Genomic DNA, 18,899 nt, shown 5'->3' with positions numbered 1-18,899 from the left:
ACCAGTCCAGTGCCGTGGAGTCCCAAACTGTATAGTGTGAAGCAGCGCAGTGCAGCGAGTCACCCGCAACAATCCAGCTAGACGGTGGCGACATGGGTTCACCACAATAGGCAGTGCCGCCAGCGGTCCCCACGGAAAGTCCAGGACATGGCCCCCAGTTGCATTTATCCAGTCGATGCGGTAATATAGGAGTTTCCACACTGCCCACACGTGACTCCGGCAAAGTCGGGGCGGCCACTAGGTCCAGGTCCACCGGCTCCCCCGTGCATAGCCGCCCAGTCGGTTCATCACGACCGGGCACAGGATATGGCGAAGCGCCCCGCAGGCGGACGCAGGCTCGAGCAACGGGGGGCAGGGCGAGACCACCGGTGTCCAGTCGACCTCCCAGGTCCCGAGCTGTGGAACGGACATCTGCCCGCAAAGCGGTCAGGGCGTCGTGAATGACCCTGAGGCTCAGGGGCAGTTCAGGAGAAAGGGACGGCTCAGCGCCAGGACCGCGGAGCTCCCGATCGTGAGTCAGTACTTGGGCCCCCCTGCCAGCACCGTTTCCCAGCTGCCCAGAATGCCCACGGCGTCTCGACTCGCACAACCGGAACTCAGGGGCAAAGGCTGCACTCTCCATCGTAGCACCTTCCCGGCTGTGGCATGAGGCAGAGGATAGCAATGACAGCAGGATCCTGCCGCGTCCGCAACAGCTAGCTGAAGAGCGCCCGGCTCAAGATGGCCCCGGGGGAAGTCGTCGGAAGATGAAGGCTAACAAAGAAGCCAGGAGCGGATACAATGTATCTCTGTTCGCCGCGATTCCAGTGCCGCGTGTTGTGGAAGCAGATGCAACAATGTAGCGGAAGGTTCGTTGTTGCCACAATTCACCGCCAAACTGCTCCGATCCGCCGTCTACGGCCAATGCTCCACTACGTCGGGGGCAGCCGTCCACGGAGACAAAGGACTGGACGCCATCCAGGCACGCCGGGAACAAACTGGGACGTTTCTGCACTTCTGCTGAGTGTAGAGCGACGGGAATCACACCGTCGGGCGCAGCGCCGCCTCCCGTGTCCGATGCCGCAGAGAGAGTGCACCGTGAGCTCCAGGATTTTGAGCGGCTCGGACAAGAGGGAGACGGATCAGCGGAGCTGAGGGTTCAGGCGGCCATCTTAGTCGCCGGCTAGGCTCCTCCCCCGCAAATACCCATTTTTGAAGTCATCTGCTTTGCCAATTTTACTGGCTCAAAAGTGTTATTTCTAACTCAAAACAATTAGCTAGCAGCTTCCATAGAGATGTTTTAAGCAAGTCATTAATCATCAGAACTATTTCTCTAGCTTATGAATATGTTAGTTGAGCGTCTCCTAAACTCGAAAGCAGCTTATTTAAAATGGCACTGCACCGTGGATCCAAAGTAAAATGCAAATGGCCTAGTGCAAACATTCCCTCCTCTTTATAGCCACTATATGGTTTGTCTTAAAGTATTTTTAAGTAAATTGTTTTGGTGTGCTCCACCTCTTTCAAAATGGATTTGGCCTATTCCCGCTTATCTTCAGGAATAAAGTTTGATTAAGAGGCAATACACACCAACATCTTGTCTATCACACATGCTATATATTTCGAATTTTACTCAGAGGATTTTTGGCATTCATTGAGGTGGCCATCTTGACGCTAACTTGCTTTCCAAAAGTATACCTTCTTCTAATTTCGCAGTAAGGTAAAGCAGTGCATGGTGAGGCAGAGTTGCTGGCGGGGCGCCGGGCTACTGCTGAGATAACGGTCTGCCTGTGTTGTCCTATTATGCACACTGGAATATCCTCTGGGGGTCTTGCCCAACAGATCGTTTTAGTTGTCTGTCGTCTAAAATCTATTGTCTGCAATATAGTATCTATAGCGTGAGCTTTTGCTCATGATTGGATGACTTTCTGGACTTCTCAGTTCCCAGCTCCATATTTGATTGCATTATTCCCTATTCTTAGCTGTGCTCCAGAGGAAGGGAAAGACCTTTTCCCCATCATTTAGATTGCCTGACTTGTATCCTTTCCCTGTTGACAGGACTAGTATATCATTTCCCTTTAGCGTTTGATGGGACAGTAGGATTTTCTCGCTCTCTTTCCTTGCTCTTTTAGTCACGGGCTGTGCGCAGCTAATTTTGAGACACGTTATAATGTTTTTTTCAAAACCATGTCCCTTCCAGGTTTCAGACAGCCTTGCGAGAAGACCCTCACTTTGATCTTCAAAGCGTACAAGTTAAAAGAAGCACTGACAGTAAGAAAAGTGCTTTTTCCTAAAGCGTTTTCATAGTTTTCATGTGAAAATCGATTGACTGGATCAATTTGAGCCATCAGTTGAGTTTTCAGTGTCGAGTCTTGAGGACAAAGCTCAGGCCGCTCGGAACATTACCAGCATCGGCTGCAGGTTAGGTTTTAGTTGCTGTTTGATCTTATTGGCGAAAAGTTTAATTAGGAGCTTGTATGCGCCAATCTTGATTCTTGGTTTACTGCAAAGTATAGCAGTTTTTCCAGTGCAGGAGGTTGACAATAACCAGTTTCGATGTACATTTGATAATCATTCCTATAGTTTTTCAACAGTTCTACTGTACTTCAGGTTGTTTTATTCTTAGTCTCCTTTTGCCCTTTACGGCAAGGTATTTATTTGGTAGTAGCTCAAGTATGTTGAGCCCAGTTCCACTAATTTTCTCTCTCTTCTCCTGAGTGAGGTAACAGTTTTGGTAGTACCTCAAGAGTGTGCTATCCTAGATTTTGAACCAACAGTTATTGTATGAGATGGTATCTCAGGAACTTAAGATATTTCAGTCTAAGGTGTTTAAGGAGTTATGGTCCATGGCTCGGGGTAAATTCATTTTGAATGTGTTGATTTTAATTGCACAAGTAGGAAGAACTTGGTGTAGTAAATCAGAGAATGTCTTGGACGGACCTGTTGAAGACAATAATTACAATCTTAAAAAGAAAAAACTACGAGTCAATTAAAATACAGACAAGAATATGATACAATAACTCAGAAAACCTATTACCATATTAAGTATCATTCAAAAGACTTATCCTTATTATTCCTCCTTGTAGCTCAAGACTGTGATGGCTAACAATATATCAATATATCTTTCTTAAAGTAAGGACACTGCTTTGCAGAACAGCATATCTATCCTTTCTCACTCTCGCCATCCGTTCTTCTCCCTTGTGTGGTAGTCAGGTACAGCTTTTACAGAACTGGACTAGATGTGAAGGACTCAATCCTGCAGGTCAGAAGAATTCTACACATGGTTTATGGGAAGGCTTGACTAAATAGTTCACAAAATTAGAGCCTGAGAATTGTGATACTTGTAACACTCTTCCTGTCGCCTGGCTCCCACTTATTTTTAGGTCTCGCCTGAGCCAGCGCATGCGCTGCTCTGCAAGACATTTAGTGAGTGGGCTTTCAAAAGTGCTACCACAAGCTTTTGCTGGCCTAGCGCTTGCGGTTACAGGCGCTTGCACAAGCGCAGCCGCCAGCTTTCAGCGCCTGATCATGCGCCATCTGGCTTTCCTCTCGCTTGCTCTCTCAACGCTCCTCCGCTCCACCGCCGCTGCGTCTCGCGTTGATTGGAAACATATGTGCAAACGTGCTGCTTTCACTTTCGCTAGCGCACGCACCACTTTCAAATCCGGGCTTGACTGGTTATAGTTAGGAAATGCCTATTCCATTGTCACTCCATTGCCACGTCCTAATTTCTCAGCCCCTATTCTCCTCCCTAGATTTCTCTTTTATTTCCAGCCAGCAGTAGTTTTTATTTTTTTTTGGTACCCCTGCTCCAGTTCTTCAGTCCTCTTTCTTTGCATGTCTCACTCATTCTCTCCTCTGGCATTTGTCTTCCACTTGTCTCCTTCCTCTGCATTTGTCAATCTCGCCAAGTCTCCCCTCTCCTTCATCTCTCCCTTAGACACCTCCTTCATTGCTCTCAGCGTCTCTTTATCTCTGTGCTGTCCTCTGTCCGTGCTCTCTCTATCTTTGTTTCCCTCCTTCGCGTCCTCTCTTCTGCCTGTCCTTCCTGCTAGTTCTGTATATTCATCTCTCTCTTCCCGTACAGATGTCCACCCATCTCTCGCCGTCTTTGTCTCTTCCTGCCTCTTTTATTTTCCCTGCTCCGGTGCTTCTCATCAGTGTGTCTCACATATTTCACCTGCGTTGCTCCCTCTTTCTTCAGCCTTATTCTCGGTCAATGTCTTCCCACTCTCCCCATATCGTGCTCTGCCTTGATATCTCCGTGGCTTTGCCCTCCCCCTGTCCTTTTGCCCCTCTTGCACCCTGTCCACCGTTCTCCCGCAGTGTCTTCCTTTCTCTCGCCCCCTCCTGCTACTTCTGTATTTCAATGTATCCCACTCTCTCCTCTGATATTGCCACTTCCTCCCTCTCTCTTAGTCTCACAAGGTACCTCTCTTCCACCTGAATCTCCCGTCCCCCCTTTTTTGCTCTTTCTTGCTAGACTGTTGTCTCATCTGCTACTTCACTTCTAACGCTCCCTCCCACCACTGTGCTTCGGTCACACTATTCTTCCCACCCATGCCCCTCTCTCCCTCTCTTTCCCTTTCTCTTTGGATTCTGCTCGGTCGGCCTCTTCTCCTCATCCCTCTGCATTGCCGCCTCTCTCGGTCTATACCACTTGTTCCTTCTCCTTCCACTCTCTCTCCAGCACCCTCTGTATTGTTTTCTTTGTTTCTCCAACTCTGCCCAGGTGCTTCTTGTCCATCTGCTGTTTCCTGTGCATTGGCCCCTCCTCCCCTGTCTCCGTCACTTCTCCCATATCTATCTGACACTCATCTGGCATCTTTTTCCCTCCATCCTTCCACTGTCTCTGCATTGTCCACACTCTTTGTCTCTTCCGTTAATCTCCTTTTCCTACAATCTCTTATCTCCCTCTTCTCCCTAACTCCAACCTGCCCCCACAACTCCCTCCCCAAACCACTTATCACTGGAGAAGAGGGATATTTCCCGTATCATGCAGTGCTTAACTATTGTAAAACCGGGAGTGCCCGAGGTGGGTATTTGTAAGCGCTCACTCCTCCGTTCTTCGAGGCGCAGAGTGCCCGAGGGCTCCTCCTCTTGATAAAAGTAGGCAGACCTTAGCTCCCTGGCTCAAAAACACACTCATGTCTGAAAGTGAGTGATGCGGGCATGGAAAAATCAACTAAACTTGACATTTATGGTGCAAATGCGTAAATGTGAAATGCCAATTTCAATTTTCGCCTGGAAAAAGACACATGGGAGGCTGCGTATGTTTGAGCTGTTTTGTGTCTAAAAGGACGAAATTATAGTTTACTGAAGTAGAGTAAACAGAGGAAATCATTTGGGATAATATGTTCCTGGCTGCTACAGAGAGCTCTGCCAGGAAAATGTAAGGCAGGGAAATTATCTAATAAACTGGGCAAGGATAATATACCTTAAAAGCCAGCACCTGTCAAAGACAGGATGTATTTCGTGCTGTGAGTTTGGCAAGGAACAGCCAATCATTGGAAGCCCAAGAGATGTGAGTAAAAAGGTTTGCATTGACGAAATGCATGAAACAAAATGCAGATTGGGAGAAGAGATAAAAATACTTTAAAAACGTCACTTAGCACAAGCTTGTGAAAATGAACGTTTATTTTGATGCAGTGCTTAAAAGCAAGGTTCTGTATAGCGCTATACTCTTGTTTTGAGAATATGTGCTTCCAACTTTGACATGTATGGTACCGGTTCGAGAGAGGACGCAGGGGCAGAAGTCCGGTCTCACGGTTTAACAGATTTCAGTCCAACCATTTAGGGCAGACCAAATAAATTACCATCATTCTTACTTTGTAGACGCCCAGCCATAGCTGGGAAAGTTTATTTATTTATTTAATGATGCATTCCCTAGCTGGAACAAAAGTCATTGATGCAGATGCCTTACTGGAACATCCAATGTTTTAATGAGACACTTGACAAATATATTACCCATCTTCATGGTACTGAACATATGAAGCTCTACCAGATAAAATGCTTAGCTGAGACTCGAAGCAGCGATTTGCTGGTTTGTGGAGATAGGATACAGCCCTCCTATTTACATCTTAATTATATCAAACTGATTTTTACTGTTCTAGTAAATTTTTACATCTTTAGTTATGCAAATCCATTCCACTAAATACAACATGTGATAAGGAGCTGAGCTCTTTCAAGGGGGGCGGTAGTAATACCACATCACAGTCTCCTGCTTGGAAAAATACCAGACCCCCATTAAAGCTCATATCAGACCCCCATTCTGACCTTCTCCGGACAGCTTTTCGTTCCAAGGAGAACAGCCAGGCAATTCTGGATAGGGAATCACCCCTGGCACCGGATTCTACACTAACCTGCTTTCAGCAAATTTAACTCCTGTGACTTAACACAGAGGAAGACAAGATTTAGCTGCCCCTTATCAGAAAGCCATTTAGTTACAACAGATTATGCTGTGTTTAAAAATGTAATTTAACTCCTCTTTGTGCTGCTGCCGTCAATTAAGTCATTTTGTGCTCCTCGGTGGATGAAAATATTGGTCCTACTTCTAGGTTTGTGGTAAATCCCTGTTTTTGTATTCAAGCTCTGTACAGCTAGTCTTGTGTCTCCAGAGAATACACCTTCACATACAGTGTCATGGAGGTTCACCTGTGGCTGAACTCCTTCAGGTTCATGAGGAACAACCTTTGGTTCAACAGCTCAGGGAATAATCTTCTTACGGAGAGTCCGGGCACGTGGCTCTAATAAGAGCTACTTATGTTCAAATAAATGATCCCTAGCTACTAATATTATTAGAGTTATAGTAGTGACGATATTAGACAGGATTATGTTAGTGGCCCCTATGCAAGCATACAAGCAGCAGACACCTCAGTGAATCAGGCAGGGTTGCCAGACGAAATGTCAACAAGCATTGGCATAGCCAATAGGTCTCGGCTTTGGGACCTTATAAGTGTTTAGTTATCCAGCACAATATCCTTGGTGCAACAACATCAAGTGTTGCATGGCTAAACACTTATAAGGTCCCAAAAGCGAGACATATTGGCTATGCCAATACTTGTTTACTGATATTTTTTGATTTTGCTAGGTCTCAGCAGCTGAAATCTGCTACAGAGTCACTAGCTTTATGGAATTAACCTGACCATAGGACTATCAACTTCTCAAACTTTCAAAGCTTGATCCAATAACTTTCTTCCCCTCCTACCAGCTGTGTCATCATCCTTACCACCTTCTCGCCCCTCACCCTCAACTCCCCAACCCATGCTTTGTTTTAACTTTTTTTTGTTAATTCTTTTTGAGAGGGTTGGGTAGCTGCTCACTGCTATGAGGTTATACTGATTCCTTACCTTTGCGCAGGATACTTTTCAAATTTTTCATTCTAAAATGTCGGAATGGTAAATTAAAAATGAAGTAAATGGAAGGCTTCTGCAAATGCATGTACACACTCAGAAACCATTGTTGAACGATTTTTCTTTTGCTTTACGAAAAATCATTCAATGATGGTCACCATGTATGTGCAAGCATATGCAGCAGCCTTTTTTAAATAATTCTTCTAACTCTAAGAAAGATCATTACAAGATTGCAGCTGTGCCAGCATATGTACTTGCATTGGCAAAGCAATAGATTTCATGACGAGACTTACTGGCTTTGCAAATACAGGTTTCTATAGTGGCAGTACTGCCGCCGGAATGGCATTGGTTTATATAATCTATTTACTGTCTGCCTTCATATGATGAAGGACTGGTATCAACTTAACTGATCTTCTGGAGGACTAACTGAAGTTGTAAATGAAGCCATCAGACTTTTTTTTTTTTTACCAGTGACTGGCACATTACATCTTTTGGATGTCCACTTAACTATTAGTGAAACCGTACACTATCAGCAGGAGACAAATCTGATGAAGATGGTGCCTTTGCCCTTCTGTTTAGAACTGTGTAGTCCACCTATTCACTCTCTGTAACATTCCGGTAGCTCTACCACTTCCTCTTCTTCGTCTGCATCTGCGTCACCATCCTCCATAGTGTGGGTTTCGACCTGTAGAGGGGCTGCAATAGGCTGTGAGGGAAGATGCTGCACTAGCACCAGGGGGTGGCAAGTATGGCAGTTGTGACGTAATCAAATGTGGCAGCTGAGCCGGGCAAAGATAGGAAAGCCCGGTTGAAAAGTCATGCATCATAGCCTGTAACTCCCTGGTTATGTCAAGTGAGAGCTGCAGCACTGCTGGCTCGGATTGCCATGATTACCACAGTCTGGGGTCACAGTAATGGTGAGAGCCATCACCAACCTTAGCCATCCTTAGTACCAACTGTTAAACACTCTCCTACACATCCTCTTTCCTTACCATTGGTCTCATTTTGGATCTTTTTTTGGTCTTTCTAGCATATGTCTACACAGGAGGTGGTGAATGAAGTACTTGTTTGCCGGTTCTTCTTAACATTATGGGGAGTATGACCGGTTATGGAGCCGTTATTTCATTGTGTAAAATAGACTGGATTTTGGGCAGGAAGGATGCAAACAAGTGAAATACCTTGCCACTAATCACGTATTGATTTTATCAGAACCATCTGATGCACCTTGATTACCCATTCTGGCCAATGTTGTTCAATATACATGTCAAGAAGCTCAAATGTGCACTAGGGCGTATTGTGAACTTCATTTTTAGAAACCCAGACATTTCCTGCTTTTCACCAAGAAATGTCAGGAGATCTTTTAAGTGGGAACAAGGCGTTGATCTCTTAACTCGTAAAAAAAGTATATTTTCTAACTCTAGACCCAGGATGCCTCCTGGCCAAACACACATTAGTGTGATTATTAGGTCAGCTAATTATCAGCAGTATTTTTTTAAGAACATTTAACTGTTTTCTCCTACAGCTAATGTTGAGACTGCTTGGAGTTGCATATTGAAGCGCATTTAAAATCTGTTGCCCAATAGTCAGTCCACATCACCTCAAGCGAATAAGTACTGCACCCTGCACTCTACAGGCCAACTAACTATTGAAGTGAATTATCAGGCAGTTACTTTACAATAAACAATTTTTCTGATAGTCTGGGTAAAAATCACAGAGGGAAGGAGAGAGGTGAAAACCTTCTTTCAGGAGGATCCCATGCTTTTTTAACACTTTCCTTATCTGAAGCTTCCTCAGGCATGATTCTGGTGGGTTGGAATATGCTCCCAAATACCTTGAGAACATCCCTAACCAATGAGTCCTGAGTAAAATTGAAAATAGATCCTTTTTGGTTGTGTCTGCAAGGTTATATGTTAAAATGGAAAGACGGTGTAATTTGTTTAAATGTGATTCATATGAACCTTTGTAAATGTTGCTATTCTGCCAATTTGAGGCTCAGATTAATTAAAAAAAACTAATTAATAAAGGAACTACTGAAACGCCCATCTATGTTTCAGGTATTTGTTTGTGCTACTTGCTGAATTCTTACTACACCCTCTGATATTTTGTTGAGGCATTATCAACCCCAAATCTGCTTACAGTCCTTGTTACCTTACTCACTCTTTTAGTTCAACTCAATGATTAGAGATGGAATTTGAAAATATGAAAGTGTAAAAGAAAACTGTGCAGGGCTCATTTTACCAATACAGAAAACATATTTTTCTGTACATTTGCCTTTACATCTGGGAAGCAGACTTTCTGTATCCACTAGATGTAAAAAAAAATCTGATTTAGGGCTTCTGCCGGTCATACACTACCATTAGTGTGAAAGTCCAGAAAATTGCTAGGAGTAAGCACACTTTACTGGGTCTTGGAATACAAGGGCTCTAATAAAACAAAGAGTTTAAAACTTTACATTTAACAAATCGTTGTTTCACCATTGAGAGTTGAACTATTGATAAACTGATAAATACATGGGACACATGAAAGCCTTGCTGCACTTCTCCTGCCCTTAGTTTTGCTTCTCTAGTCTCACAAAAAGGACGACCCATACATTACAAGTGTGTGCTGGAGGAGGTGTCCTGTTCTATAGTATTTTAAAAAAAAACAATATGAAGGGCTATGAAAATATTACACACCAACACAAATTTAGAACATTTTAATTGTATATTATATGTCTTCTACCTGGTCGCTGGACAAATTCCACACTCCGTTAATTTTATCATACACTTGCTCTTGTGGAAGAAGCCTCAGTTGCTTGTTTTGAATTAGTGCGCCCCTCAGTTTGAGATCCCTGTACATTTTGGATGTTTCATAAGCTCTAAATAAAAAACAAAACAGAACATTAAGGTCCTTACACATCAATTTCTATGGATCCTAAAAACATATTTTGCTACTTGTTTTGAAGTGCACACCCACACAAATAAGAGACTAAAAAGCAAGAGTAGGATTCAAAGGGCCAATTATTTAACTATTAGCATTAGCACAGCATGAAACAGTAAATACATGCATATAGGGAATTTCCATTTCTTAAATTGATGAAACAAAAAGTTCTTATCAGTTACTGAGCAAGAGAAAACAAACCTTCAAGTATCCTTGTGGCAACCTACGTCTGACACTACTCGACAAGGAATGCCAATCTTGGGGACTACTCATATCCCTTTACAACCTGTGTTCTTACAGTATTCAACACAGGACCAGAACAAGCATTTGCAATGCAATAGGTCTCGCATTAGGAAAGTTTGAGCTATCGGTATTGTAAATGACAAATTTTTTATTTATGCGTTTGGTTTGAAAATAGCTAAATTAATAGCTTTGTCATTTACAATGCTAATAGTTGTAGAGGGTAGAGGGGAGAGTGGTGAGAGGGGGAAGTGTGGTGAGAGTGGTGAGAGGGGAGAGTGGAGAGAGTGGCGAGTGGTGAGAGGGGAGAGTGGGGAGAGTGGGGAGAGAGGAGAGAGAGGGGACAGAAGAGAGTGGTGAGAGGAGAGAGGGGAGAGTGGTGAGAGCGGAGAGTGGTGAGAGGGGGGAGTGGTGTGAGAGGGGAGAGAGTGGTGTGAGAGGGGAGAGAGAGGTGTGAGAGGGGAGAGTGGTGTGAGAGGGGAGAGTGGTGTGAGAGGGGAGAGTGGTGTGAGAGGGGAGAGTGGTGTGAGAGGGGAGAGTGGTGTGAGAGGGGAGAGAGTGGTGTGAGAGGGGAGAGAGTGGTGTGAGAGGGGAGAGAGTGGTGTGAGAGGGGAGAGAGTGATGTGAGAGGGGAGAGAGTGATGTGAGAGGGGAGAGTGGTGTGAGAGGGGAGAGTGGTGAGAGAGGGGAGAGTGGTGAGAGAGGAGAGAGGTGAGAGGGGAGAGTGGTGTGAGAGGGGCGCCGTCTCCTGAGCCCGCTCTTTAATCCGTGGCCTTAGTGGCTCAGTAAAGTGCCTCGAGGCCACAACACTGGAGGCGAGGAAGTGTTTTTAAAGTGCTTGGGTTTGTGTAGCTCAACTGTTAATCGTGACTGGAGGCGAGGAAGTGTGTACCCCGAGGCCTGGTTTTGTAAACAGTGGAATGTGCGGCCTAGTGAGACAAATGAAATGCGGACCCCGGGCCCTCGAGAGACACACATGAAATGTGGAGCCTTGGGACCTCGAGAGACACACGTGGTAAGCGCAGCTTTGGAGTCTCCTCTGCCATCACAAGGCTGCGCTCATCTCAGCTCAAGGGGTTTAGTGCCTGCTGCTGAGGTCTGTTTCCTGCCTGCTGAATGCTATGTCCGCTCAGACTTTCATCATTCTGCGGTCGATAACATGCGCACTGCTGGGGTCTGTCTCTTTGCTGATGAAGGTTATGCCTGCTAAGCCTTTCATCATTCTGCGGTCGATAAGATGCGCACTGTTGGGGTTGGTGACGGTAGCTTGTAGCACGCACACACTGTAACTAATGACGTAGGCGGCCCGTACAGCCCCTGAGCACAGCTGGCATGACGGGTCCCTTGCTTGCTGAAGGCGTGCACTCAAGTGTTTTGCTTTTGGAGTTTTGGTATTTTTGACACAACCAATGGATGTTTATTTATTTATTGGCTTCTCTGTGGCGCTGCTGCCTCCCTGTGCCAAAAGAGCCCACGTCAGGCAAGATGAAAGGCGTGCCACGGGTAGCGCCTCGGGTATCTGGAGAGGGGAGGCGCCCTCGCAGAGGTTCCAAAGTATTCACACTGTTCCCCTACAGTGCCCCACCCCGCCAAATTGCCCTCCCGGTGCCAAAAGCCTGAGCTGAGAGCCCACGTCAGACAAGATGAAAGGCGTGCCACGGGTATCGCCTCGGGTGTCTGGACGGGGGAGTCACCCTCGCAGAGGTTCCAAGGTATTCACACTGCTCCCCCCCCACACACTGCCCCCCTCCCTGCTGGGGGGGAGGGGGGCGCCTCTGCCAGGTGGTCTTGCACGTGGTACCTGGACACCCCACCCCCTGCCCAGATAATCCCCACTCAGCCCCACCGGGGGCTCACGGTGCCGTCTGCTGGGTGGGGGAGGGGGCAAGAAGGGGCGAGGAGGGGTGTCAGTAACCCAGCAATGAACGCCTCCTCTGAACCGAGGATGGGGTGTTTGAGGAAGGCAGGGCAGGAGGGCTATTAAAAGGCCTTTATGGGCTGTTAATGTCTACAGCTGAGCACACCTTTTATCCAATCCCCACCCCCCAGCCACTCTGAAATGTGCCGAGCACCGCAGCACGTGCAGCGCGTGAAACACTGCAGAGTCCTGATGGCAGCCAGACAAGTGGACAAGAGCTGCGAGGTGCTGTGCTGCAAAGGAGAGTACTGCGAGGCGCTGTGCCGAGGAGGGCTGCGCGGCGCTGTGCCGAGCGAGGAGGGCTGCGAGGCGCTGTGCCGAAGAGAGGAAGGCTGCCAGTGCCGAGATGGTGGACTGAGGACACACAGAGCCCCCTCTGTCCTTGTCATACTTCCTGCATCCGGGTTAGCAAAATCATTACAACCAAATCGGCTTAAACAACTACAAAAGGGGGAGGGTAGAGGGGAGCAAAATTCCATCACACATAGTGTGTCCCTCATATTTAAAGACATTCAATCAAGGGGAATTTGAGTTAACCGTAGCGCCATGGACATGTTGACCAGGAAATCGGCGAACCACACACTAGGGGGAATCTCGCCTTCGCCAATTGTAAAGCAATACACTATATCGGCCGTTGTGATAATGGTCTAAGTCAGTTTCTCGCCGCATTCTTACACAGTTATGAGGCATAACCTGAAGCAATAGTCCCTTTTAGGCCACATCATCACACAATTAGCAGGCATAACCTCAAATTAATAGTTAGCCTTGTCAAATCCAGCCAATAATACACCATGGCTTGTAGCAGTAGTTATCGCATTTGCCTCGTAACTTTAAGTGGTAAACCAAGCATTCTCGAATTCAGCCAAATATAGCATACCGTGCAAATTCGGTATCCTCTGTTCCGAAAAGGATTCTGAATTCATGGTCAACCCACCGCAATCTTTAAACTAGAGGAAATCGATGGTTACGGCCCGCTTTGGGTGGGAGGAGGCGGCCGGCTGTTTGTCACGGACATGAAATTCGGCAGTCACTTTTTGCAATAGATGGCTGAACACGTGGAGGGGCCTCTACGCCACCCCCATGGACACCAACACAACCTACAACAATGACAAACATTCCACCGCAAAAATAACAAGTTCATGTTGTAGGGTGCCGCCGCGCTGCCTGCGGAGACCCGGAAGCTCTTAGCCGGCCGGCCAATCCGGTCGCAGCCGACCGGAAGTCCCGCCTCCCGAGGTCCGCGAGCTGCCGGCGCATGGAGCGCCCTGCTGGTCCGAATCAGCCCGGGTCCCCAGGAGGGGGCCGGGGAGAAGGAGGAGTGTGGCGCCTGTTGCGGGGCTCCTCGGACCTGAGGGAGCCCCGATTGTGAAGAGGAGACGAGACGCGCGGAGCGCGAGAGGAGCCCGCCGGAAGAGCGCAGTCGGTGAGTGGGGCCCAGGGCTGAAGTGAAGTGCGTGCGTGCCTGTGTGTATGCCTGGGAGGGGTGGGGGAGGGGGAGGGGGAGTGTGTGCGCGCATGTGTGCGTGTGGGAATGTGTGTGCGCATGCGTGACTGTGTGATTGAGAGAGAATGCGAGGTAGGGGATAGTGTGCCTGTATGTGTGCCTGTATGTGTGTCGTATGCCTGCGTGTGTATGCGCGCGCCTGTGTGTGTGTGTGTGCGTGCATGCAGAGGGGTGGGGGCTCCTGTGTGTGTGTGTGAGCAAGGGATTTGATTCGCGCATGCGCAGCTACCAGACGCTCGCTCCCGAGGTGAAATCTGACCTCGTCAAAGCGCGCGTCTGGTAGCTGTCCACATTCCTAAATACGGGCCACAAAAGGTCTGAAGCAGACACTCTCAATGCTCACGCATTGAGAGTAGGTCTGCTCGACCTAAAAAGATTAGTTTCTATTTGTGAAAAAGGAGCCTTCATAAGAGGCCCCACTTTCAGAAAGAGTATTATTAATATAAAATAACATATACTAGAGGTTCTCAGGAATACAGATAGAACACAATTTTACTTGACAATCATCAGCGATTAATAAAGAATGAAAATGTCAGCGTTGAGATTTCCATCTTATCCTCTTCACCCCTTTATTAGCCTCATCCTATAATCATCGCAATTATCAAGACCTCAGGTCTAGTTTCTCTGAACCCCCTCCCCACCTGTTTCCACCTCCATGGCACAAGCACTCACTCGTGTCTGGGATTCTTGCCCTGGAACAGCACAGAGAACATATGAATTTTCTGGATATATATTTTAAGGGAGCACACACTGCTGGAGTATGTCCAAGCATGGTAGCACACTGATTAACTGCTGCACTGAAATAGGGAAACATTGGATAACACTAAATAGAGAGAAGATGGAGAAGAATGAGATTTAAGACGTAGGTGTGGAAGTAGGGGGAAGCAAATAAAGGTGCTGTATGAGGAGGTGAAAGAGGAGACGGGTGAGGCTTATGTAGAGGTGGAGTTCGAAGGTGACGGGCGCGGGGACAAGGAGACATAGGCACAGGAAGAAGCTGTTGGAAGGAGGGTGAGAAGGAGATAGATGGGGAAGAGGTTAATAAGCAAGGGGAAGAGGGGCTCAGATGGGGAAAGGAAAAGAGTGAGACTGATCGTGATGCAAGAAGAAGCAGGAGGATACCGATAGGGTGAGAGTAAAAGACAAGGAAGGAGCCTGAGAGAGGATGCAATAGAGGAAAGAGAAGGACAGAGGAGGCCACTAGTGATGAGGAGGAGGAAGGTAGTTCACAGGGAGAACAACAGAAACCTGACCAACAAGCAGATGGAGGAGGCTAGTCAGGAGGGGAGGAGACTGATGGAGGTGGCATAAGGTGGGGGAGCAGTCTGATGGAGAAGGGGTGAGGAGGGAGACTGAGCTGAAAATGGAGCAGGGAAAGATTAGAAGGAGGTGGAGATCAGACATGAAGGATTACTCAGAGGATAAAAAGTAGGCTTTGGAGATGAGAGGAAAGGGAAAGGAGGAGAAATGGGTAGGGTGGGGCCAGATGGGGGCGGAAAGCAGAGGAGGACCTGGGAGTCTGACAGGGTGGGAGGACGAGGATAGCGAGAAAGGAATGTGGTGAGATGAACAAGAAGATGAGAAGAGGTGATTTCCTTTCTTACCAAGGCAGTGATACTGTTTGCCTTTTACAGACGTAGTATTGAGTGTGACTGTGTGTGCCTCTTCACCTTCCGCTGCTTGCAGTTTTTGGAGAGTATGTTATCTTAAAACACAGTGCAACAGGCTGGATTTGAACCATGGCAGCAATATACCTTCACAAAGCAATGGGCTCATCTGACACTCTGTAAAGGTCTATAGCATTTAGCCTTCACCTTTGGAAGTGGGATCTGAAGACCCTGTGGATAGCTGAGTTCAGTTCCTCACTGAATCTACACAGGTGAAATTACATAGGGCTTGCACAATAACTGTGCAGTGGAAGCACAAAATGTAAGAGGAACCACAGGTTGCAGACTTGAAGCTTAACATTACATCCACATGAGCGATGGCAGCTGCAATCAACACGTTGCTTAGTCATCTCACACATTCTCTTCTCCCTGCACCATCATTTATATATGATTTGAATCTGGATAGTCCGAGTAACTCACACGATCTCCCCCATATGCTCGTGAACTTCTGAAGACAACCAACTCCCACCATGATAAATCTCCCTCGCCACTAGCATACACTAATCCACGTTGCGGCTCCATTTCCTGAAACAAGAACCTTGAAATTCCCACATCAGCTAAGAATGTCACATCTAGCTACTTCTAGTCCTGTATTGAAGAACGTATTCCCATATGTGGGGCAGAGACTGGTCCCCCCCCCCTCCTACGCCCCATAAGCCAAGTAACATAGGTTTGGGACCAACATCAATCTCTGCATCTATTATAAGATGTGCCTCATCTTCTTCAAATAACACCCTAATCTGCAGGTTTTTCCATTATATATGCTTGAAGCCCCTCTTGTCCCAGCCTCCTCAGAGACACAAGTCTTACTGAATGAGAACCCATGCCTTCAATTGTATACGTGTGCAGTGTAATAAATTAAGATGAACCAGCTGGAAACCTGATTTTATGGCAACTTTTCTAGCTGACCACATCATCACCTCCTATTTAGAGTCTTAAGGATCTCCGAGAACTTCGGCCTGTTTCGCCCTCACTGGTCCCATGCAGTCTGGTGTATTATCGATCATTGTTTGATAAAAAGTTACTGTCTTTGATGGCATGCCTCCATGAGCACACCCACCAGCCTCACTCCATATCTGTTCTACACATGTCTGAATTTTTAAAATATTGCAGATATAGGTCTTGGCTATGACAAATTCTTCCTCAAAGTCCTAGAATGTCTTTATGCTGGGGCAATTCCACATGTTTGAGGCCTTGGAAATGGAACCCTATCATTAGCCTAACATCTTTCAAGATATGTCAGTCCTATAGGGTAGTCTCTCCCGTTATCCAGAAATACCCCCTTTATCAACTTTGTTGTCACTTTCCACACAAGCCCCAACAAGCGTGTGAGATCCGGCCAGTCTGTTAGAGGGGATCTACCATAAATCATGCCAGAGTATCCCTTTTGTTACAACTACATGTCTATCAATTAGTAGGCAGGTTTCTCTTGGGAGGAGAACACCCAGTTAATAAGTAGCACCATTTGAATATGTAGCATCACCTGGGAGACACAATAATATCTGTGAACATCTGGAAGTGTGATTCACTGTCGTACATCTCCTAATGTAACTTGCTTAGCGAGATGCATTGAGTCCTATAGCAAGGAGTACACAGTCTTGATGATTTGTGTGAAAAAACTGCTTGTGATCTCTGTGGTATTAGGAATCCATCTGCCCATCCTGCCGATCCAGCCACACAAAGAGTTTGCCTGCCTTGTTTCCTACTTTATTGTCCTGGCTTTCATCTCCACAGGGTATCTATATTCCTCTAGTTGTGCATCTAGCTGCCTGAAAGGGGCAGTGCAAAATGTTTCATGGATAGGCACCAATAGTTTTTTCTCTAGGTCTTTATTTCTATTAAAACAGGCCTCAAGAAGGTCAAAGCCCAAAATAATCAGCCTGTCCCATATGTACTGCCTAAAAGGCTTCCCAAAATGTGATTTTGAAGTCACAAGAAGGTTTTTAGGTCGAGGACCGGAAATGCTCGCTTGCCAGCTTCCGGGAGGAGATCTTATGTTTCTCAGTAGGGTCGTTTAACCCTCTTCTTTCCTCCATTGGCTGGCTTCCTAAATGGAGGCCAGCCATTGGAGGAGAGGGCTTCACTTAAATTTAGCCCGTCTCTTTCGGATTCAGGGGCGTAAGTTTTGCTGTTCTTTAGCTCGTGACGTCGTCCGTCACTCAGGACAGCAAAACACACCCCCGAATACAAAAAATTTCGGAAGCTTGAGGCCGCCATTTTGCTTCTGGTAAGGTTGAGGTAGGCTGCTCTCGCTTTCCTTGTTATATTTTTCCGGCTCAGTTTTCATTTCGCTTCTGCTACCGTGTTATAAGCCCTCCCCCTCCTCCTAACGCACACAGCTCCTGCAGCAGTCGCTTTCCTCGTTTTATTTTTCCGGCTACGTTTTCATTTCGCTTCTGCTTCCGCGTTATGAGCCCTCCCCCTCCTCCTAACGCACACAGCTCCTGCAGCAGTTGTCTTTTGCTTTTTTTAATCTGTATTGTGCTTTTCCTCCCCTCCTTCTAGTATTATCTTGCCTCCTGAAGCGACTTCAGATTCAGCACTCTCTCATTTGAGACCGCACACTGCTTAATTGTTCACCGAGCAGGGTTAGGCTCCTCATGTGAGACCGCACAGTACTTAAATGTACACCGAGCGGGGTTAGGCTTCGGAGACATGCAGTGGAGGAGTTCTTAGATATCCACTAGCCCTCAGCTGCCCTTTGAATCACTTCCGCCGAGTCACTCTCTGACATGGCTGCAGTAGGAAAGAAGGCAGCCACAGACTTAACTCAAGTGGAATACGTCCCTACCCCCTCGGCAAACCTTATTTTCTTTTGTTTTAGTAGTTTTATATAGCGCCAACTCGATCCAGAGGTATTGGAGTGCTTGACATGTGCACCAGTTACATTGCAGAAAAACACATTCATTGATATAGCCTGGCTTCACAGCGTCCAAGCGGGGTTAGGCTCCTCATGTGAGACCGCACTGAGTACTTTAATGTACACCGAGAGGGGCTAGGCTTCGGAGGCATGCAGTGGAGGAGATCTTAGATAGTCACTATCCCTCAACTGCCCTTCGAATTAGTTCCCCCAAGTCACTCACTGACATGGCTGCAGCAGGAAAGAACGCAGCCACAGACTTAACTCAAGTGGAATGCGTCCCTACCCCCTCTGCAAACCTTATTTTCTTTTGTTTAGCAGTTTCATATAGCGCCAAATCGACTTGGAGGTATTGGAGTGCTTGACATGCACATCAGTTACATTACACAAAAACACATTAATTTATACAGCCTGGCTCTACAGTGCTCATGTGCCATCATCTGTTCCTTTTATTTTAATCGAT

The 18,899-nt window shown here is 46.7% G+C and overlaps 1 protein-coding gene across 1 annotated transcript in view; it reads right to left on the bottom strand.

Moving 5' to 3' along the window:
* The window catches only part of BBS5 (Bardet-Biedl syndrome 5), a 198,582-nt gene that overhangs the window by 107,535 nt on the left and 72,148 nt on the right, over positions 1-18,899 (bottom strand). The window contains exon 6 of the mRNA XM_086956075.1: positions 10,050-10,185. Coding sequence (XP_086812201.1) covers positions 10,050-10,185 — 136 coding nt within the window. The remainder of the gene's footprint in view (positions 1-10,049; positions 10,186-18,899) is intronic.

This window comes from Lissotriton vulgaris, chromosome 2_1, assembly GCF_964263255.1.
Source record: "Lissotriton vulgaris chromosome 2_1, aLisVul1.2, whole genome shotgun sequence".
Classification (NCBI taxonomy): Eukaryota; Metazoa; Chordata; class Amphibia; order Caudata; family Salamandridae; genus Lissotriton; species Lissotriton vulgaris.
The sequence above is the reverse complement of the archived record's forward strand: the minus strand, read 5'-3'. Positions and strand labels throughout refer to the sequence as shown.